General features: G+C 47.6%; 1 protein-coding gene across 1 annotated transcript in view; it reads right to left on the bottom strand.

Moving 5' to 3' along the window:
* NOVA2 (NOVA alternative splicing regulator 2) overlaps nt 1–22449 on the bottom strand; it is a 37891-nt gene that overhangs the window by 3790 nt on the left and 11652 nt on the right. Inside the window, 2 exon segments of the mRNA XM_087727393.1 lie at nt 4972–5138; nt 11064–11207. Of these exon segments, the coding sequence (XP_087583519.1) occupies nt 4972–5138; nt 11064–11207 (311 nt within the window).

Here is a 22449-nt window from a genome sequence, read left to right as displayed (position 1 = left end):
TCCTCCCCGGCCCCCAGGAACACTCTGCAGGCTTTAGCAGGGCTGGGGGAAGGGAAAAATGCCCCAGTGCTTCTGGAGGGTTGGGGAAGGCCAAAACACCCCAATTTTTGCAAAAAATGGCCAATTTTTCAACCATTTTTTACAAAAATGGGATGCGGGGGGTGGGGGGAGCTTTGGGAGGCCAAAAATGGATGTGTTCAGTGTACAAGACGCACCAATATTTCCACGCTCTTTTAGGGGGGAAAAAGCTGCGCCTTATACTCCAAAAAATAAGATACATTTCGTAGTGTTTAATGAACATCATGTTGTCTGCATATTTAATTTGCTTTAGCAATACAGGGTCCATTCTTACTCCCCTCCCCTTTTTTTTCCAAACACTGGTAAAATAATTTCCAGATTTGATGATATTCTATATCTTCTTTCTCTTTAATTTTCAATGTCAGCCTATCCATTTCTGCACAATCTAATACCTTCCTAATTATCTCTCCATCTTGCAGTGTTTCTTCGTTTTTCCAATATTGCACGAAGATAATCCTCGCTGCTATTAAGACATGTGATATTAAACACAGACTTTTCTTATCACATTTTTCTGATATCATCCCTAATAAAAACAATGGGATTATGTTGTTTCTGACCTAGTTACTCATCAGGACAATTTCATGCCAAACCCCCCCCCCCCGCATAGCAATTATGTTTAATTGACACAGATTTAGGGTTCTACAGGTAATCCTCGACTTACGACCACAGTTGAGCCCAAAATTTATATCGCTAAGTGAGACATTAAGTGAGATTTGCCCCGTTTTACAACCTTGCTTGCCACTGCTGTTAAGTGAATCACTGCAGTAGTATGGCTGTTAAATGAATCTGGCTTCCCGCTGACTTTGCTTGTCAGGAGGTTGCAAAAGGGGATCATATCAAGCCCTCTTGGGACGCTGCAACCGTTCATAACTAGGAGTCCCTCGCTAAGAATCCAAATTTTGATCACGTGACCTCATGGACGCAGCAACGGTCATAAGTGTGAAAATGATCATAAGTCCCTTTTTCAGTTGCCATTGTGACATTGAACAATTACCTGCACTGCTTCTAAACTCCTCTGCAATCCAATTCAACCAGGTTTTTTTTAAAAGATATTAACCAGAGTTTGGTTGTTCCCAGTTCAGCCGAACCAGTAGCGGGCCTGGGGTGCAGGACCAGCAGCGGCCCAGGCCTGCCATGCCCCTGAACCGATTCCCTCGCTGCTGCTGGGCTGCTGCCATTTTGGATTTTAGTGACTGCGTGTGCAGAGTTCACTGCAAATTGTTCTGTGCATGCACGAAGAACAATTTACACTGAACAGCGCACAGGTTGCAGACCAGTAGTGAAACCAGCAGCAACCCACCCCTGATATTAACAGAGTTGGAAGGGACCTTGTAGGCCATCTAGTCCAACCCCCTGGCCAAAGAGGAGAGACTACACCATTTCTAACAGATGGCGTCCAGTCTCTACTTGAAAGCTTCCAGGGATGAAGCTCCCACAACTTCCGGAAGCAACTTCTGTTCCATGGGTTGATTGTTCTCACCATCAGGAAATTCCTCCTCCTTTCTACGTTGAATCTCTCCTTGGCCAGTTTCCATCCATTATTCCTTGTCCGGCATTCAGGTGCTTTGGAGAATAGCTTGACCCCCTTCCTCTCTGGGGCAGCCCCTCAAATATTGGAAGGCTGCTCTCCTGCCTCCCCTGGTCCTTCTCTTCACTAAACCAGCCATGCCCAATTCCTTCAACCATCTGTCATATGTTTTAGCCTCCAGTCCCCTCGTCATCCTGGTTGCTCTTCTGTGCACTCTTTCTAGAGCAGTGTTTCTCAACCTTGGCAACTTGAAGATGTCTGGACTTCAACTCCCAGAATTCCCCAGCCAGCATTCGCTGGCTGGGGAATTCTGGAAGTTGAAGTCCAGACATCTTCAAGTTGCCAAGGTTGAGAAACACTGTTCTAGAGTCTCCGCATCTTTTTTTTATAGTGAGGTGAACCAAAACTGGACACAGTATTCCAAATGTGGCCTTACTAAGGCTTTGACTTGTCTTGTCAGGGGCAAGTTAAAAAGTCATATAAAATAAACCACAGACAACGGAGACCCATTAATTTTCTTCCTCCCCGTTCCCCTTTTTTTAAATTAAAAAAAAAAAATATCATCCTGTATTCTTCTCTATTTGCCAAACAGCCCTAATAGCAAAGCTGCCTTCAGCACCACGGACAGCATCATTCTCCTTCCATTGAAACCATCAAGATTTAGGACAATTCCGGGTTGGGCCGCCTTGTGAACCTTTCAACAAGGGGAGTTTTGACATGTTTGGGCTCCAGGCGTTCCATCTTAGATGTGATAGAAAGTGAAATCTCTGTCTGAGCGTACACACACACACACACACACACGCCTAAATGCACACGAGAGGAAAGCAAAACTTGTTCTACTTATAGCCGGAACCTCATGTGCCCTTTCCCGACAAGGAGGGGGGGAATGTGAATTATGCACGAGGACTAGAAGCTCGCCTTGGCTGTTTGGTTGTTGCCCAGGATGGTGAATTTGGAAGACAAGCAGGCACGCGAGGAATTTGGGCGGTTCCTCTGCCCGAACAGCTGAACGTACACGGGTTTACATCGGAAGGCCCTCGACGTATATTGGGAGTAAGTTAGGCTGCTAGGATTCAGATATAATGAAATGGGGCCTTGAACAAGATTGTGTGTTTGTGGGTGCTTATGTGTGTTTCTTTGATAATGCTGTTGGCTCTGGAGATTGGAGTGCATACAAGTAGGCCTTGACTCATGGCCACAATTGAATCCCAAATTTATCTTGCTAAGTGAAAAATCCATTAAGTGAGTTTTGCTCCATTTTATGGATTTTGCTTGCCACAGTGTGTTAAGGGAATCACGGCAGCTGTTAAGTAACATGGTTGTTAAGTGAATATGACTTCCCCGTTGACTTGAAAGCCAGCTGGGTAACTTTGGGTCAATCCCAATGGGGTTCTCAGCCCAGGCCACCTCACAAGGCTGTTGTTGTTGTTGTTGTGAGAAAAACATGAGAATGAAGGGGTATTTCATTACATTTGTAGCCTTGAGTTATTTCCAAAAATAATAAAGGCAGGATTTAAAAATATGTTTTAAAAGGGCATTTTCATAAGAATGTGGGGAAAAGGTTGCAGAGCCTGAGAAAGGAAGGGTATTTTTAGGAGTCAAGGATGCCTTTAAGAAACACTTTCTCTCTTCCCACATCTATCCAGACGGGCAGATAAAGTGACTTCTGTACCACATTCCTGCCTCCTGTATAAATGTGGCATCATCTTTGTGCCTGGCGTGTCGCCACAACCCACAACTGGCTGTCATGGCAACGGCACAATCCAGGGACAATGCAGACCTGTGATCCAATCCCTTCTGTGTACATGAAGATTGAATGGCGAGACAGAGAGAGAGAAAGAAAGAAAGAGAAAAAGAAAGAGAGAAAGAGAAAGAGAGAAAGCAAAAGGAAGAGAGACAGAGAGAAAGAGAAAGAAAGAGAGAAAGAGAAAGAGAGAAAGAAAAAGGAAGTGAGACAGAGAGAAAGAGAGAAAGAAAGAGAGAGAAAGGAAAAGGAAGGGACAGAAAGAGAGAAAGAGAAAGACAGAGAGAAAGAGAGAGAGAGAGAGAGAGAGAAAAGAGACAAAGAGGCCACCTCATACTTTTTCAAAACATTTTCTTCTGGTAATAGAAAAAATGCAGATCTTTCTCTAAGCAGCTCCTTTTCTATAAAAGCATGAATTGGTTTGGGGTTGTTTATTTGTTTAATCAGAAGGCAAGCTGTGTTTTTGCCCTTTTTGTTGATTTATTTTATTTTTATTTGTTTATCAAACTTATTGGCCGCCCATGTGGCAGTTGAGGCAACTTTTTAAGGTTTTATTTTGAGAGCGGAGATATTCTGATGTGTTTCTATTCTTTCCCTCTCTTGATTTCCTGTAATTTTAAGTGTTTCTACGCTGATAAATGTGTTTTTATATTCTTATTTTATTGCACTGTAACTTGCTCAGAATCGCTCTCAGATAGCGAGGTGGGTGGCTTATAAATTTAATCAATAAAATCAAAATATGCATTGCTGAAATGTAACAGGCCTCCAGGTTTTCCATGCAGGAGAAATGGAGAACTGTTTTAAATATCTCTCAGAAAGAATCCATTGGAATTGGTATTTGAAAAGGGCCTGACTGTCAGACCATGTGCCGGGCCTGAATTTAGATCCCTTTTCAAACGTAGCAAATAATAGAAAGAGAAGTCTAGTTTGACAGCCCTCTGCAATGTTTAATCATCAATTAAAGACCAAAATAAGCACGACGTCTCCCAGGTGACTCTCGGCTGTACCAGCAAAATGGTAAAAAATAGCACACAGTCTGAATGTTCGGCGCTCGGGAAAAACTGAATGAAAATGAGAGGTGATGAAAAGCCTTCGTAACGTTTCGGGTGGAGATTTTCAGAAGCATCTGCTTAACTTTTAGACTTCCAATATTTTGCAACCAATGGATTGGTAAGGTAACAGGAGCCTATGTATATATAAAATCTTTCTCAAATAATAATGCTGTGGCAGAATCTGATAGCATCTAAATGCGTTGGATTACACTCCTTGAATTTCGCTGCTCTGGGGATGATGGGAATTGTGGGCTCATCCAGGGTTTTTTAAACTTGGCAACTTTAAGATGGGTGGACTTCAACTCCCAGAATTCCCCAGCCAGGATGCTATTGAATTTTAAGATACATTAATGTCAACTCCCAGAATCCCCCAGCCAGCCAGCCAGAATTCTGGGAGTTGAAGTCCACTCATCTTAAAGTCGCCAAAATTTTTTAAAAAAACCCCTCTGGTCTTAATCTATTTGAAGAGCCTCAGATTTGGGACAAATTAAGCGAAATGCCCTTCGCTCTAATCTCCTCTTTTTTCTTTCCCAAAACTATAAATTTTCCCACCAGTACGAAATACTCACCTGCTTGGCTCGATCGGGGTTCATGGTGGTCTGTGGCTGCAGGATATTGACGGACTCGGGTTTCACCACCGACTGGGGGATTTCTCGGACTTTCTCCGCAATGAAGTTGTGGACGGCATTGAGGGCTTCAGCCGTGCCTTGCACCAGGCATACCCGCTCAGTCGTCCCTGCGTGGAGGGGGGGGGGGAATCACATTTTAAATTGGGACTCGACAGCTCTGGAAGGGGACTCGGCATGGAGTGACAAGCGACCACAAATTCCTATGGGCAGCATAGAAATCTAATACAGGCCGTCCTTGATTTACAACGGTTCATTGAGTGACCGTTGGAAGGAACGGCGGTGCTGAAAAAAACTGATTTGTGGCCATCTCTCGCACTTACGACTGTTGCGGCATCCCCCTGGTCATGTAGTTAGAACTCAGCCTCTCGGCAAGTGACTCGTATTTATGACGGTGGCAGTGTCCCGGGGTTATGTGATCCGCTTCTGACAAGCAAAAACCAGATTGAAACGGTGTGACAAACTTTACGACCACAGAGATTCACATAACAACCGTGACGAGAAAGGTGGTGAAATGGGGCAAAGCTCATGGCAGCTGTCCTGCTTATCAAAGGAAATGGGGGGGGATTAGAGTTGTAAGTCGAGGATTAGCTGTGAATAAAATTTGGAGCAAAGAACGGAAGGCATTCTGGAAGAGGAGCTGCTCACTGGATCCGTCCCGCAGGATTCTGGATTCAGGGATCTTGCAACAAGAAAGATTTTTCCCCGATCCCACTTCTTGCAAATAAGGAGTCCGAGGGTTCTGGACCCCCATCCTGTTTTTAGGGACACCCCCCCCCAAATTTGATGGTCCAGCTTGTCTGCCTTCCGTTTTGTGTAGGAAAGACGAAATAGCCTAACATTTATTTTTATCAGGATTCCCTTTTCTTTGGCTGTGTTGACACCCGAGTTCAAAACGCCAAGCCAAACACTCCCGGCGTCTTTCAGTCCAAAGTCTTTGCCCTTAGGATGACATGGCCCTGCCCAGTTGGCACCATGGCCCTGCCCACTGCCGTTCTGGTTCTCCCCGTGTGGCCCGGTTGTTATTTAGAGGCGATGATGCCAACCTTGCCAGGACTTTGGGCATGCAAAGCAGGGGCTTTGAGAGTCAGCTTCGGGGAAGTGAAGCAGGGAAAGAGCAGAGAGAAGGGAAGGATGGCTCTGAAGGGGAAATGCGGCTTTGGGGGGCAACAGAAGGAGGCTGCAGCACGGAAGGATGGGGGAAGGAGGGGGGAGAAGGAAGGAAGGAGAAGGAGAAGGAGAGAGGGAACAGAGAAAAGAAGAGAGGGAAGAAGGAAGGAGAAGGAAGGAAGGTGGGAGAAGGAGAAGGTAGGAGAAGGTAGAAGGAGAAGGAAGAAAGGAAGGAAAAGGAGGAGGGAGGGAGGAAGAAGAGGAAGAAAAAAAGAGAAAAGAAAAGCAGGAGGAGGAGAGAGAGGAAGGAAAGGAGGCAGAAGAGGAGGAGGAGGAGATAAGGATGTCTAGAAGACTGAACCCTCCAACAAATTGCTTGCCCCACTCAACCTCCCCCAACCCCAAGATGGGTCCCGCATCCTCAGCTTCTCTTCCCCGGCTTGCGATTGCCATGGCAACCCAGGGCGGCTCTCCCCGCCCTCCGCCACCTCCCAATCCATGGCGGCTGGCCTCCAGGGCCCATTGCCACGGCAACCGGCACCCCCTCATTGTCAAAAAGGAGGCAGCTTGGTGGGGGAGGGGAGGAGGCTATCGCCAAGGCAACCAGAGGATGATGAAAAGAGGGGACCACTTTGCCCACGTGGCCATGGAGAGACGGGGAGGGGGGGGTCTCATCCGAAGCCGGCTGCGGGGGAGGTGTGAAAAAGAGGCATTTGGGGAGGAGACAAAGCCCCCCACCCCATATTGGAATCCACCCACAGCATCTTACATTGGAAGGGGGGGGAGGCCCTCTTGGTTGATGGGAAGCTGCCCGGGTGGGTGTGTCCCTGAGCATGTGCAGAATGTGCTTCTCGGCACCTCTGGAATTAAGGCAGAGACCCCTCCCACCCTTGAGACGGGGGTCCCACCGTTCATTGTCCTCCCTCCCTGGTAGAATGGAGTTTCTCCTTCATTCAAGGCTGCTTCTCTCCTTAGACTGGACTAGAGAATAGAATTAGAATAGAAAATAATGGAAAATAATGAAAAATGATAGAAAATGATAGAAAATAATAGAAAGTAGAAAGTAGAAAATAGAATAGCATAGAGAATAGAATAGAAATAGAATAGAAATGTAATATAATAGAAATAGAATAAAATAGAAATAGAAATAGAAATAGAAATAGAATAGAAATAGAATAGAAAATAATGGAAAATAATAGAAAATGATAGAAAATAATAGAAAGTAGAAAGGAAAATAGAATAGCATAGAGAATAGAATAGAAATAGAATAGAATAGAAATAGAATAGAAATAGAATATAATAGAAATAGAATAAAATACAAATAGAAATAGAATAGAAATAGAATAGAAATAGAATAGAAAATAATGGAAAATAATAGAAAATGATAGAAAATAATAGAAAGTAGAAAGGAAAATAGAATAGCATAGAGAATAGAATAGAAATAGAATAGAATAGAAATAGAATAGAATAGAAATATAATATAATAGAAATAGAATATAATAGAAATAGAAATAGAATAGAAATAGGATAGAAATAGAATAGAAATAGAATAGAAATAGAATAGAAATAGAATAGAAATAGAATAGAAAATAATGGAAAATAATAGAAAATGATAGAAAATAGAAAGTAGAAAATAGCATAGCATAGAGAATAGAATAAAATAGAATAGAAATAGAATAGAATAGAATAAAATAGAAATAGAAATAGAAATAGAAATAGAAATAGAAATAGAAATAGAAATAGAAATAGAAATAGAAATAATAGAATAGAATCTGGAAGAGACCTTGGAGGTTTTCTAGTCCAGCCCCCTCTCAAGCAGGAGACCCTCTCCCATTTCAGACACGGGGCTGTCCAGTCTCTTCTTTAAAACCTCCAGTGTTGGAGCACCTACAACTTCTAGTGGCAAGCTGTTCCACTGGTTCATTGTCCTTAATGTCAGGACGTTTCTTCTTAATTCAAGGTTGCTTCTCTCCTGGGTTAAGTTTCCATCCATTGTTTCTAGTCCTGCCTTCTGGTGCTTTGGAAAACACGTTGCCCCCCCCCTCTTCTTTGGGGCAGCCCCTCAAATACTGGAAGGCTGCTGTCATGTCCTCCCCCAGCCGTTCTTTTCTCTAGACTGACCGTACCCAACACCCGCAACCGTCCTTCATCGGCTTCAAATCGTTCCCAATCGGCTCCAGGCCTCCCCATCCCTTAAGTGCAGCCTCCCAGCCTGTGTCCTGCCCGTCACCTTATCATCAGGCCCGTTTCCTGCCATTCAATCCGTTTCCCCCCCCTCTGCCGGCCAGTCCTGCCCCGCCCAACCAGCCCTTCCTGTTTCCTTTCCGCTACCCCAAAAACTCTGTTGCTTCAAAACATCCCACGCAAAACTTCTGCAGAGGTTTTTTTGCCCAAGCAAAGAATACTTCCAAGGGGGGCAAATCGGGGAGCGCAGGATGATTGTAGCACCCCTGGTTGGGATGGAGAGGAGACCCCTCCCCATTTGTTTTTGCAGGCTGCCACGCCCAGATTTTAAAAACGCGGAGGCCATTCTCCGTCTTCGGCAACGGAAACTGGAAATCTGGACTCTGCTCGCAAAAGTGAGATTCCTTTTTCCGATGCCAGCGATTCTGCACGGGAAGTCCTCGGGTTAACGGAGCCCCAAATTTACGTTGCGAAGTGAAAAGTTGGTTAAGCGGGTTTTGCCCCATTGTACGCATTTTCTTCTCACGGTTGTTAAGCGAATCACTGCGTTTGTCGACGGCTGTTAAGGGAATCCGCCTTCCCCGTTGACTCTGCTGGTCAGAAAGTTGCAGAAGTGGACCACGTGATCCCGGAACGCAGCGACCGTCATAAATATGAGTCGGTTCCCAAGGGCCTGAATTCAGATCAAGTGACCTTGGGTTTGCCACAACAGTCGTAAGTGTGAAAAATGGCCCTAAGTCATTTTTTCCGGTGCCGTGGTAACTTTGAACGGACACTAAAGAAAGTCGAGGGCTGCCTGAACGTCTGCTTGAGCGGTGCTGAGGCTGGGAAGCCTCCTCTTGCAGGGGGATGATGGGAATTGTAGTCCCAAAGCCCCCCCCGAGAGGTTTCTGAGGCGGGAAAAACCAGCCTAGCGCTCTCCCTCCCCGTCCTCCTGAATTTGGATCTCTTCCTTTGCATCTAGCTTTCTGCCATTCCCCTGCCCAGGCCTGCCACCCTCGCCAACCCTCCGGCTGGCACCAGAAGCTGCCCTTCCGTCTTCAGAGAAGGGCCAGCCGGCAGAAGGAGCTGCTGCAAACCGCTGGATTGGTCAGCCGGATTGCCCGGGGCGCAGGACAGGAGCAGCCCCCCCCTGGGATTAATTCCCCCCACCCGCACAACGCCAGGCCGAGATTTTTGCAAAGGCGGGGAGCTTTTTTTTTTTTTTTTCAAATGCCCCCCGAAGCACCAGGCGCCCTCAAGGGCACCTGGCTCTGCCTCTTCTTCCCGCTCCGTTTCCACAGCTGCCAAAATCCTGTCGAATAGAGACGGGTTCCCTTCCCCTTAGGAGGAAAAGGGGAGGGGAGGGGAAGGGGGGGGCTCCCTCCCGGAAGCTGCCGGCAAATAGGGCACCTGCTCCCCATCGCCATGGCAACACCATCCAGGCCGATTTCTCTCTCTCTCTCTCTCTCTCTCTCTCTCTCTCTCTCTCCCTCTCTCTCTCTCGTCCGCCCAAGCATCCTTTTTTTAAATTTTTTATTTAATTTTATTTTTTGCATCAGGAGGATTTCCCAGCCTCTCTAAACCAGCCATCAGGGGTTGAGAAGGCAAAGCGGCTTAGCGGAGCTGCCCCGGCTGAAGGTTGTGTGTCCTTCAATCCCAGCTGGGATTAAAGGGACCCAAAAAAAGAGGACAGGGGAAGGGACGGGCAGGCTCCGCCGGGCCTCCCTGCAGCCTGGACTTGCTCTTCCATGCTCCCCGCCCCTTCTTGTCTGACCCCAAACATTGTTCTCCTCTCCTCTCTGCCTTCGGTCACGCACTGGGCCCAGCTCTTCCTCCTCTTCCTCATCAGCCACCTCCAGACCTGGGGGCTGAGTGTTGACGGATGACCCAGGTGCGCGCTCTCTCTCTCTCTCTCCCCACCAGGTCATGAGTGGGGGGAGTGGAGAGACCCTGACTTGCTTTTCCCTGTTGAGAAACCTCTGGGGGATTTGGAACTACAACTCCCATCGTGCCTCTGCAAGACGAGGCGTCACAGCCTCAAGCGGAAATACAGCACCTAGTCCAGTGTTTCTCAACCTTGGCGACTTTAAGTCCTGTGGACTTCAATTCCCAGAATTCCCCAGCCAGCTGTGCTGGCTGGGGGATTCTGGGAATTGAAGTCCACAGGACTTAAAGTTGCCAAGGTTGAGAAACACTGACCTAGTCAGTGTTTCTCACCCTTTAAGACCCGGGGACTTCAACTCCCAGAATTCCCCAGTCAACTAAGACAATTAGCAGTTGGATGTCCATGCGCCTTAAAGTTTACCAGCATGCTGGCTAGGGAATTCTGGGATTTGAAGTCCTCTGGGGGGGCTTTGGGACTCCAACTCCCATCCTCTGCAAGATGAGGATTCACAGCCCATGCGGGGCTCAAGCAGCAATGCAGCAAGTCTTGCAGTCAGTTGTTCCTCAACTTTGGCCACTTTAAGATAAGTGGACTTCAATTCCCACAATTCCCTAGCCAGCTGGGGAATTCTGGGAGTTGAAGTCCACACATTTTCAAGTTTGCTAGCGTGCTGGCTGGGGGATTGCTCAATTGTGGTCGTAAGCCGAGGACTAGCTTGTACTCCATTGTGGAGTCAATATTCAATCCAGAAACGTACCAAGCGCCGCACAATATTTAGGGGAAAAAATTAAAGCGTATCCTGGGAGCAAAATAATACCTATTTTTACCCCTCTCCTCTGTGTGTGGCTAGAGAAAGGCGGACCGGTCCTCTCACCTGGATAGAAATCCTTGGATTTGGAGAGCTTAATGGTGGCTCCGGTTTCCTTCTGCAACTGGACGATGGTTTGGCCCCCTTTGCCGATGATGGATCCGGCGGCATAGCTGGGAATCAAGACCTTCAGGAAGTACTCGCCGTCTTCTGCGGGAAAGGAAAGAGAGACAAAACCTGGTGAGGCATCGCAAGAATTCCTGATGGAAAAACATAGTTAGGATAGATTAGCAAAGGGAAGGGAGTAAGAAATGATACCAAATTATATCTGGGTTTGCGGAAACACCATCCCAAGGAAACATAAAGTGAGATTTGAAAGAGACACCTACAACAATAGAAAAAGAAAGGGAGAGAGGAGGAGAGAATGAGAGGAAGATGGGGGAAAGAAGAAAGAGGAAAGGAGAGAAGGATGGAAGGTAGAGAAGGAAGAGAAGGAGACGGAGTAGGAAGGGGAAGAGGAAGAGGAGGAGCGGGAGAAAGTCAAGGGAAGAAGGAAGGGAAAGGAGAGGAGGAAGGAAGGAAGTAGAGAAAAGAGGGAGAGAGGGAGAAAAGAAAGGGAAAATAAGGTGGTGTTACAACAGGCGGAAGGGATGATAAATAAAGCAACCCAAACTGTATATTACAACCTATTAAATGAAATAACAAATGTACAAGAATGATAAATGTAAAGAAGAAGAAGAAGAATGATGTGAATGTATACTTAAAATGGTATGTAAGAAAACAAAAAATAAAAACTTTCTGGAGAAAAAAAAAGAATTCCCGATTGAGTGAAAGCCATCACTTTCTCCGGCTACGATGAACCTGCGAAACAATGACAGCTAACCCTCGACTTACGACAGTTCACTTAGTGACCAACGTTACAAGGGCACTGAAAAAAGTGAGTTATGACCTCTTTTCATACGTGCCATCCTTGTAACATTCCCATGATTCCCAAATTTGGATGCTTGGCAACTGGTTCATACAGGTAATCCTCGACCTATGACCACAATCCGGCCCCAAATGTCTGTCATTAAGGGAGACATTTTTTTGTTAAGTGAGTCTTGCCCCATTTTACGAAGTTTCTTGGCACGGTCGCTAAGTGAATCCCTGCAGCTATTAAGTTAGTAATCCGTTTGTTAAGGGAACCTGGCTTCCCAGATTCTTTGCCTGTCCAAAGGTCGCCAAAGTAGAACCCGTGACCCCAGGGACACTGCAACGGTCACAAATGCGAGTCAGTTGCCAGGTGTGTGAATTTGGACCATGTGACTGTAGGTCGTAATTGTGACCAATGGCCCTACGTCGCTTTTTTCAGTGCCGTTGAAACTTTGGTCACTAAATGAACTGTTGTAAATCGAGGACTGCCTGCACTTGCGACGGTTGCCTTGTCCCGGGATGACATGCAGAGTCAACGGGGAAGCCAGATTCACTTAACAACACAGATTCACTGTGGCAAGCGAGGTCGTAAAATGGAGCAAAACTCCCCTCACCACCCTCTTGGATAGCAAGGGATATTTCAAGCTCAAATGGTGGTCGTAACTCGAGGACTCCCTGCATTGTGGTGTTTAGCCTTGAGGCCCGTCAAGGAATTGTGTCATTTTGTGTAACTTTCAGAGGAGAAGGGCAAAGGGTGATAAGAGGGCCGGAAGCTGCAGCTGGGATCTAGTCTTTTTCTTCCTTTCTAAGCATTTATTAGCCTAGAGGCGATTCTGGGCTGCTTGGAAACACTCAAAGCCAGAAAACATGAAAAGAATAAATAGCAACAGCAACAACAATATTTTTTACAATTAAAAGACGGGGGGAGAAGAAGGGATCGAGATACACACAAGGAGAGGTGAGGTCTTCTCTTAATCCAATATCTTTCCCCCATAACCATAACCCCAGCATCAAACTACAAATAAATTATTCTGCAAAAAGCTAAATCACATTCTCCAGGGACGAGCCCATTCCACAACTACCTTAATTCTCCAACTCAGCCCTGAAGCTGCAACAACAATCAGCAACTTAATAGCCATCAACACCCTAATTAACAACTAAAAGCTACACACACAATCCAGCACCATATAAATACAATGGGTACAACAGTCAGAATCATAGGATAACTGAGTTGGAAGGGGCCCTGGAGGTCTTCTAGTCCAACCCCCTGCTCAAGCAGGAGACCCTATGCTGTTTTCAGGCAAATGCCAGTCCAATCTCTTCTTAAAAACCTCCAATGTTGGAGCAGCCACAACTTCTGGAGGCAAGTAGTTCCACTGATTAATTGTTCTCACTGTTGGAACATTTCTCCTCAGTTCTAGGTTGCTTCGCTCCTCAATTAATTTCCATCCATTGCTACTTCTCCTGCCCTCTGCAGAATAGGAATAGGAATAGGAATAGGAATAGGAATAGGAATAGAATCTGTTGCTTCAAAACATCCCACCCAAGACTTCTGCAGAAGTTTTTTTGCCCAAGCAAAGAATATTTCCAAGGGGGCAAATCGGGGAGCGCAGGATGATTGTAGCACCCCTGGTTGGGATGGAGAGGAGACCCTTCCCCATTTTTTTTGCAGGCTGCCATGCCCAAATTTTAAAAACGCGGAGGCCATTCTCCGTCTTCGGCAACGGAAACTGGAAATCTGGACTCTTGCTTGCAAAAGTGAGATTCCTTTTTCCGATGCCAGCGATTCTGCACGGGAAGTCCTCGGGTTACGGCCGCAACGGAGCCCAAAATTTCTGAGGCTTGTGTGAATGGGGCTGTTTCATTCATCCTAGCCTTGCAATCCAGAAGGTCTGCAGCTATTTCCAGCACCAGAGGGGAAAAAAACAAACCCCAACAATCCTGAAATGGCAGGTTTGGAGCAAAGTGGCCTTGCTGTAATTTAATAATCAGGGGCATAATCGAATTGGCTCTGTCTGCTCAAAATGAGAGTTTAAGGAGAGAGAAAAAAAGGAGGAGGAGGAGGAGGAGGAGGAGGAGGAGGAGGAGGAGGAGGAGGAGGAGGAGGAGGAGGAGAAGAAGAAGAAGAAGAAGAAGAAGAAGAAGAAGAAGAAGAAGAAGAAGAAGAAGAAGACGACTCTGAGGTTCTTGGTGCCCTCTGAGCTTGGTGGTTTTCTAGCATACATTTCATTTCATGGGGACTGTCATCAGTGCTAGAAGGGAGTGGTTGAGGAGGAGGAGGGGAAGGGGAAGGAGGAGGAGGAGGAGGAGGAGGAGGAGGAGGAGGAGGAGGAGGAGAAGAAGAAGAAGAAGAAGAAGGAAGAGGAGGAGGAGGAGGAGAAGAAGAAGGAAGAGGAGGAGGAGGAGGAGAAGAAGGAAGAGGAGGAGGAGGAGAAGAAGAAGAAGGAAGAGGAGGAGGAGGAGGAGGAGAAGAAGAAGAAGAAGGAAGAGGAGGAGGAGGAGGAGGAGGAGGAGGAGGAGAAGAAGAAGAAGAAGAAGAAGAAGAAGAAAGAGGAGGAGGAGGAGGAGAAGAAGAAGAAGGAAGAGGAGGAGGAGGAGGAGAAGAAGAAGAAGAAGGAAGAGGAGGAGGAGGAGAAGAAGAAGAAGGAAGAGGAGGAGGAGGAGGAGAAGGAAGAGGAGGAGGAGAAGAAGGAGGAGGAGGCCGCCGTTAGGATTTCGTTGAGCCACCTGAGCTAGGACGAGCGTGCTAAGCCACCAGTCTCCAGGGCTGTGCTTAAAATATTCCTTTTACACTGAGCTTTGCGCTGACTCCTTAGCTCAAGCCTTTCCAGATATTTGGATATAGTTGGTGGAGAAAATTGCTTCCACTTTATCTATTCTTTTGATTGCCTAAATCAGGGCTGTGTGACCTTGGCAACTTTAAGCCTGGAGGACCAGGCTTAAAGCTGCCAAGGTCGCAGACCCCTGGCCTAAATGGACGTGACTCAGGTTAGAGAAGGAAGAATGCATCTCACGGGATCCAGAAACTGTCGAGCGGCATTCTTGAACACAGGCGAGTCCTTGACTCACGACCGTTGGCCGAGGAACCGTTCGACGTTGCAACGGCATTAAAAAAAAGGGACTTACGACCGTTTTTTTCACACAGCATCCCTGTAGTCGCGTGATCAACCTCTGATCGAAATTCACACGCTTGGCAACCGACTCGTATTTATGACGGTCGCAGTATCCCGGGGGTGGTCAGGTGATCTCCTTTGGCGACCTTCAGCCGAGCCAAGTCCATGGGGGAGCCCGATATCTCCAAACAACCGTGTTCCTAACTTAACGACTGCGGTGATTCACTTAACGACCGGAAAGGTCACCAAAACTCCCTCAGCCACCAAAATGTGGGGCTGAATTGTGGTCGTAAGCCAAGGACCTCTATTTCTCTGGATTTGATTCTCTTTCAGAGACTCTGGAAAGAGTGCAGAGAAGAGCAACAAAGAGGATTAGGGGACTGGAGACTAAAACATATGGAGAACGGTTGCAGGAACTGGGCGTGTCTAGTTTAATGGAAAGAAGGAGTAAGGGAGACATGATAGCAATGTTCCAATCTCTCAGGAGTTGCCCCAAAGAAGAGGGAGTCAAACTATTCTCCAAGGCACCTGAGGGTAGAACAAGAAGCAATGGGTGGAAACTAATCAAGGAGAGAAGCAACTTAGAACTGGGGAGAAATTTCCTGACAGTTAGAACAATTAATGAGTGGAACAGAAGTTGCCTCCAGAAGTTCTGGATGCCCCAACACTGGAAGTCTTTAAGAAGATGTTGGAGAGCCATTTGTCTGGAACGGTATAAGGTTTCCTGCCTGGGCAGGGGGTTGGACTAGAAGACCTCCAAGGTCCCTTCCAACTCTGGTATTGTATTGTATTGTATTTCTGAGGATCATCAAATGCTTTGGCGCCCACCTCGCAGTTCAAGGCACCTGTGGAGTCTATAAGCAGATGACTTCTCTCCATCCCTCCGGCTTACAATCCCCTCTCAACACACACACACATCACAACGACAACAGAAAATTAAATCAGCTTTGGCGCTTGTCCGGGAAGCATATGGCGAGCGGTGCAACGGGCGCGCGGGGGAGAAAGTCTGCTCTCTTATCCGGCACTCCAAATCCCTCCCTTCACTTTCGCTCAGGAGTTATCTATTTTTACCTGACCCGAACGGAGGGGTGGCTCTTGCACGGAGCTTACTCCAGGAGGAGGAGGAGGATGACCTACTTCTCCTCCTGCCTCTCTCTCACCTATGCTGGGGGAAGAGGCGATGGCAGAGCTGGTGAGAAGGACATGGGACCTGCTCCCACCACTTCCCCCCGGGTGCAATCCTCCGTTGCTAAACGAAAGCCTTCCATTGGGAGAGAGGGAGGGAGCAGATCCCTCGTTCGCACATGCACACAAACACACCTTCTCTATCCTCCCCCCCCCACTTTTAAAAAGCAAAACCCCCACAGCACAACCGAGCCCCTTGCCCTGCTTTCCTTGGTGACCACAGAAGACAAGGTGAGGTTCCCCATGGATCTCTTCAGGGGTTGTTCAGGATAGAAGAAAAACAGCGACAGATGGGATCCTTTGACGGAAAACCCTTTAAAGCAGTGGCCTCCAACCTTGGCAAGGTGAAGACTTGTGAACTTCAACTCCCAGAATTCCCCAGCCAGGATGACTGGGAATTGAAGGCCATCCACCTTAATGTTGCCAGGGTGGACACTCTGGAGTCAGGAACTAAAAGTTGGGCGATTTAGTTTCCTCTAAATCCGGGGATTCCTACCTTGGCAAGATTAAGACTTGTGGACTTCAACTCCCAGAATTCCCCAGCCAGCCCCAGCTGGGGCTGGCTGGGGAATTCTGGGAGTTGAAGTCCTTCCATCTTAACGTTGCTAGGCTTAAACACTCCTAATTTGGAGTCAGAAACTAAACACGAGCTGATTTAATTCCCTCTAACTCAGGGGCAACTTTAAGACTAGTGGACTTCAACTCCCAGAATTCCCCCCGCCAACTAATATAGCCGGCTGGGGAATTCTGGGAGTTGAAGCCCGCCAAGGCTTAAAATTGCCAAGGTTGGAGACTCCTGCTCAAAGCACCTCTAGGAAGTGGGGAATTTTAAACTCCACAAGACTAAATTGCAAATTCCGAACTGAGCCGGAAGGGACCTTGTGGGGTCTTCTAGACCAGTGTTTTTCAACCTTTTTTGTGCAAAGGCACACTTTTTTCATGAAAAAAATCACGAGGCACACCACCATTAGAAAATGTTTAAAAAAGTTAACTCTGTGCCTATATTGACTATATATAAAGTGTTTTTCCCACGGCACACCTTACACTATGTCACGGCACACTAGTGTGCCGCGGCACAGTGGTTGAAAAACACTGTTCTAGACCAACCTCCTCCTTCTCAAGCAGGAGAATTGATACAATTTTAGACAGGTGGCTGTCTTTCTTGAAAACCTCCAGTGATGAAGCACCCACAACTTCTGGTGGCGAGCTGTTCCACTGGATGATTGTTCTCACTGTCAGGAAGTTTTTTTCCTTAATTCCAAGTTGCTCCTCTCCTTGGTGAGTTTCCATCCATTGTTTCTCGTCAGGCCTTCTGGGGCTTTGGAGAATAAGTTGACACCCCCCCTCAAATATTGGACTATTGAGATCATGCCACCTTCTCTTTCCTAGACTGCCCAGTTCTTGCAACCATTCTCTATGTTTTTGTCTCCAGGCTTTTAATCATCTTAGTTGCTCTTCTCTGCACTTTCTCCAAATTTTCAACATCTTTTTTTTTTTTGCAATGGGATGACCAAAACTGGATGTAGGATTCCAGGTGTGGCCTCCCTTAACTAAGGCTTTATCAAGCGGTCCTAATTCTTGATAAAAAAATAAACTGAACCTAATCCAAGTCTTTGCAGACTGGATCGTAAACTGGATCCCCGGAATATAGTGAAACGGAAGTACAAGCCCAGCTACTACAGAGACACACCCAAGATTAAAATTATCCAGACTTCCCAACAGTGCAAGGGTACGGCTGGGAGGCCTTTAACCGATGGAGTTAAACGATTTGCACAAACAGAGCTTAGAAATTGGGTGCACCCTAGAGAACCGGCTGACAAGAGATGGATTGCAGGCAAAGCAAAGCAAATTTTTTCCTTTGCAGCAATCCAGAATTTATTGGAATGCTTGCAGCACGGGGCTCCTGCCTGAAATAACTTTGCGTAAAAGGAAGTGCGCTTGCCGACAACGAAACGGATCCATCAAGTCCGCTGCTTGCAGGGTCAGCCAGCCTGAATTCTTGCTATGCTCCAAAACGTCAGGGCAGAGAAAATTCTCAAAATCCAGAGTGAATGGAGAGGATCTAGCGCAGGGCTGTCCAACCTTGGCAACTTTTAAGACTTGTAGACTTCAAATCCCAGGATTCCCCAGCCTGCTCTAGATACTCCCTTTTCACTCTGGATTTTGAGAACATTGGCCTAAAAATACCCTTCTTTTTTCAGAAGACTTTCCGATCTTATTCCCACAATCTTATGAAAATGCCTTTTAAAATCTACCTTTCTTGTTTTTGCAAATAACTTAAGGCGACAAACATAACTAATACGCCTTCGTTCTCATGTTTTGCACACAACAACAAGCCCTGTGAGGTGGGTTGGGCTGAGTGGGTGGGATTGGCCCAAAGTTAACCCAGCTAGCTTTCATGCTTAAAACAGGACCAGAACTCACCACCTTCTGGTGATTGGTCCAAAGTCACCCAGCTGGGCTTCCATGCCTAAAACAGGACTAGAACTCTCACCTCTTGGGAGTTCTAGTCCTACTACCATGCTTAAGGTGGGACTAGAACTTATTGTCTCCTGGTGATTGACCCAGAGTCACTCAACCAGCTATCATTGGGACTAGAATTCCCCATCTCCTGGTGATTGACCCAGAGTCACTCAACCAGCTATCATTGGGACTAGAATTCCCCATCTCCTGGTGATTGACCCAGAGTCACTCAACCAGTTTTCATTGGGACTAGAATTCCCCATCTCCTGGTGGTTGACCCAGAATTACCCAACTGGCTTTGATGCTTAAGACAGCATGGCTGGCTGGGGAATTCTGGGAGTTGAAGTCCGCAAGACCCCTTGATCTAGGCATAACTCAGTAATACGGAAAAGTCACCAGTCTAACCGGACTTTTTTTTCCTCTCTCTTGGAGCCTGGGAGTTGAGAATAACAGATGTTCTGTTTACTTCCTGGAAAATAACTGGGTTTCTTTAAAAGATGCTTTTGGTTGCCCTTGGTTACCTTAAGAAGCTGGTCCTTTCTCTTTCAGATGTTTGTTTTTGAAGCCGGGCCCAGGAATTGTGGCCACACACACGGCTCCCCCTACAAAAGGAGAAGGGTTGGTGGGGTTTGCAAAGCAAACACCGTCGGAAAGGACAATCCTGAACCCTAAATGTGAATATTGGATTTCAGCTGACGATGCTTCTAGAGACAGACAAAGGGCGGTGGGTCCCGATCCACAGATGTTAAAAGGGGGGTCGGTTCAGTTAAGCAGGTTTAGTGTATGTAAGACTAGTATTCAATCAGAAAGCAGTACTTCAAATCCCAGAATCCCCCAGTCAGTCCTAGCATTCCTCAGTAAGCATGCACAGACTTTTAACTCCCAGAATTCTCCAGTTAGCCTGCATAGACTGCTAGTCTCAGAATGCCCCAGTCAGCATGCACAGATTTCAATTCCCACAATCGCCCAGGAAGCACGCACGGATTTCAACTCCCAGAATTCCCCAGCCAGCATGTGTGAATTCCAACTCCCAGAATTCCCCAGCCAGCATGTGTGAATTCTAACTCCCAGAATTCCCCAGCCAGCATGTGTGAATTCCAACTCCCAGAATTCCCCAGCCAGCTTTCTTAATAATGTCTGTATTAGTTCTGGGGTTCCTCGTTTTCTCTCCTCCCACTCCATCGCATCAATCCTTACTAAGGATTGTTGCCAACAAATGCCCCCATCGCAGCTTCTCTCCTGCTTGACCGTAGCCTTCAAAGGGGTCACTCCCCTGGGGCGTCCCTCCCTCCGGATGACATCGTATAAACCGTTTGCAGAAACTTGGGTTAACTACCCTGTGGCCCAATTTAAAAGCAAGCAATCTTTAAATCCGCTTCCTGGATTGCTTTGAGCAAATGCAAACTGTAGGTTTTAGAGCTGTATCGCGATTATTAAGCAATTAAGGCACAAATATTGTGGAAAATATAGTATTTCCTACACTGCACCACAAACAAACAAACAAACAAACACACACACACACACACACACAGAGGTATGCAAGAGATTCAGAGTCCCAAAGCTGCTTTTTTTTCAAGAGGCAACTGGACTTTCTGGTTTTTCTTTGAAGAGGTTTCGCTTCTCATCCGAGAAGCTTCTTCAGATTCTGGAGATTTAGAGAGACACTCAGGTTGACAGGTACAGATGGTCCTTGACTTACAACAGTTCATTTAGTGACTGTTCAAAGTTACAATGGCCCTGGGGACAAAAGGACATGACCATTTTTCACACTTGTGACCGTCGCACCCCCATGGTCACGGGATTTATGTTATTTATTTATTTATTTATTTAATTTGCGTGCTGCCCACTCTCAAAGAGACTCAAGGCGGCTTACAAGTAAAAAGGGGAAGGGAAGGATATACAAAAACAAGACAACATTAAAAGATCACAACATTCACAACTTAGGATGGATACTTATTTACATATTTACATTTGGATACTTGGCAACTGCTTCATATTTATGACGGTTGCAGTGATCCCCCTTTGCGACCTTCTGGCAAGTGAGGTCAGTGGGGGAAGCCAGGTGGTTCCACCACAAAACCGCGATGTCCTTATCCGCGCCGACATAAGTGCGGAGGCAAATCCGCGGCGTCTGAAGCGCTAAGAAAAAAACGACCCTATCGCCGCGATAACAGCGCGGTGACAGAAGGGCGTTCTACATGCTTCGTTCTTTGCCTCCAAAGGTAGCCCTCCTCCTCCAGCTGACAGCGGCAGCGGGCACGGGGCAAAGCGGGCTGCCCAGCAGCAGCAGCCCGTGGGAAGGGTCCAGCTCAGCCGCAGGGGGCAGCAGGAAGTGGAGGAGGACGCGGCAGCGGCGGCGGCTGAGGCTCTCCCGGGCCGGCGAAGCGGGCTTGCCCGGCGGAGGCAGGCTGCCCTCTTCTTCCTCAACAACATCTCCTTGGACGGGCGGCCTCCACCGCCGGCGCCTCCCCCGGAGGAAGAGGCAGGGCGAGCGGGCGGGCGGGCGGCGGCTGAGGCTCTCCCGGGGCCGGCGAAGCAGGTTGCCCGGTGGCGGCGGCCGCCCATCCAAGGAGATGTTGTTGAGGAAGAAGAGGGCGGCCTGCCTCTGCCGGGCAAGCCCGCTTCGCCGGCCCCGGGAGAGCCTCAGCCGCCGCCGCCACTGCGTCCTCCTCCGCCGTCGGCGGCCCTGCTCGGGCCCCCCGCGGGCTTCCTGCTGTCCCCCGTGGCTGTGCTGGACCCTTCCCGCAGGCTGCTGCTGCCGCTGTCAGCTGGAGGAGGAGGGCTACCTTTGGAGGCAAAGAACGAAGCATGTAGAACGCCCTTCTGTCACCGCGCTGTTGTCCCCGCGGTGATGACGCGCGGTGATGACGTCGCGACTTTAGTGACGCGATTTAATCTCCGCTATTTTGCATAGCGCGGTTTTGTCGTGCCACGAAGCCAGGTAACAACCGGGCGACTCATTTAAACTCGCCAGAGGTTCGCTTAACAAACGTGGCAAGAAAAGTCGTAAAACGGAGCGAAACTCACTTCATGCATTTCTCCCTTTGCAAACATACATTTTGGGCTCCCTTGAGGCCGTAAGTCGAGGATTCCCTGTATCTTAAAGTCGCCGAGGCTGAGAAACCTTTGGCTTTGAGGAATATTTCGAGAGACTCTGCTGCATAGTTACAATCTGTTTTTATTCATATTATTATTTGGGGAATGGGCCACTTGGCAAGGAAAGCGGCTTCTGGTGAAGGAGATCGGGGGAAACGTAACCAGAGGTGGAATTCAGCCGTTCGGACCGATTCAACCAAACTGGTAGCGGAAATTGCCCATCCGCCCCAGCTCTATTTAGGCACATTTTGGAGGGCGGGTGTATGTGCTGAAGGCGCGCACGCGATCAAAGCACATGTACGGAAGGCTGGGAGCATGCGTGGAAGGGGCATGTGTGAAGGAGGCGGGCGCAACAAACCGGTGGTAACAAAATGTGGAGCCCATGGCTGAACGTTAACCACATCTATTCTTGGACATCTTGGCCTCCCTCCTGTCTTGACACCCCCAGGAGGTTCCCGTGAGGATTTCTCTAAGCGGAGGGATCTTCCGCCCAAATCCACTAAAAGGATTCCCTCCCTCAGGTGGATTAAAGCAGCTAAGTCATTAGATCCGTCTTGGAGCCCAAGCTGATCAGCCAAGAGAAATTTCTTCTCTCTCCGCCCCAGCCCCCCCCCCCCCCCAGGCTCCTTTGTGACTTTTCAGGCCGCCTTCTCTGAAGGCTTCCCAAAACATTGGACTAGGTG

The sequence above is a fragment of the Thamnophis sirtalis genome, unplaced genomic scaffold (genome assembly GCF_051295495.1).
Source record: "Thamnophis sirtalis isolate CommonGarterSnake01/CBP01778 unplaced genomic scaffold, rThaSir2_p1.2 scaffold_13, whole genome shotgun sequence".
Classification (NCBI taxonomy): Eukaryota; Metazoa; Chordata; class Lepidosauria; order Squamata; family Natricidae; genus Thamnophis; species Thamnophis sirtalis.
The sequence above is the reverse complement of the archived record's forward strand: the minus strand, read 5'-3'. Positions and strand labels throughout refer to the sequence as shown.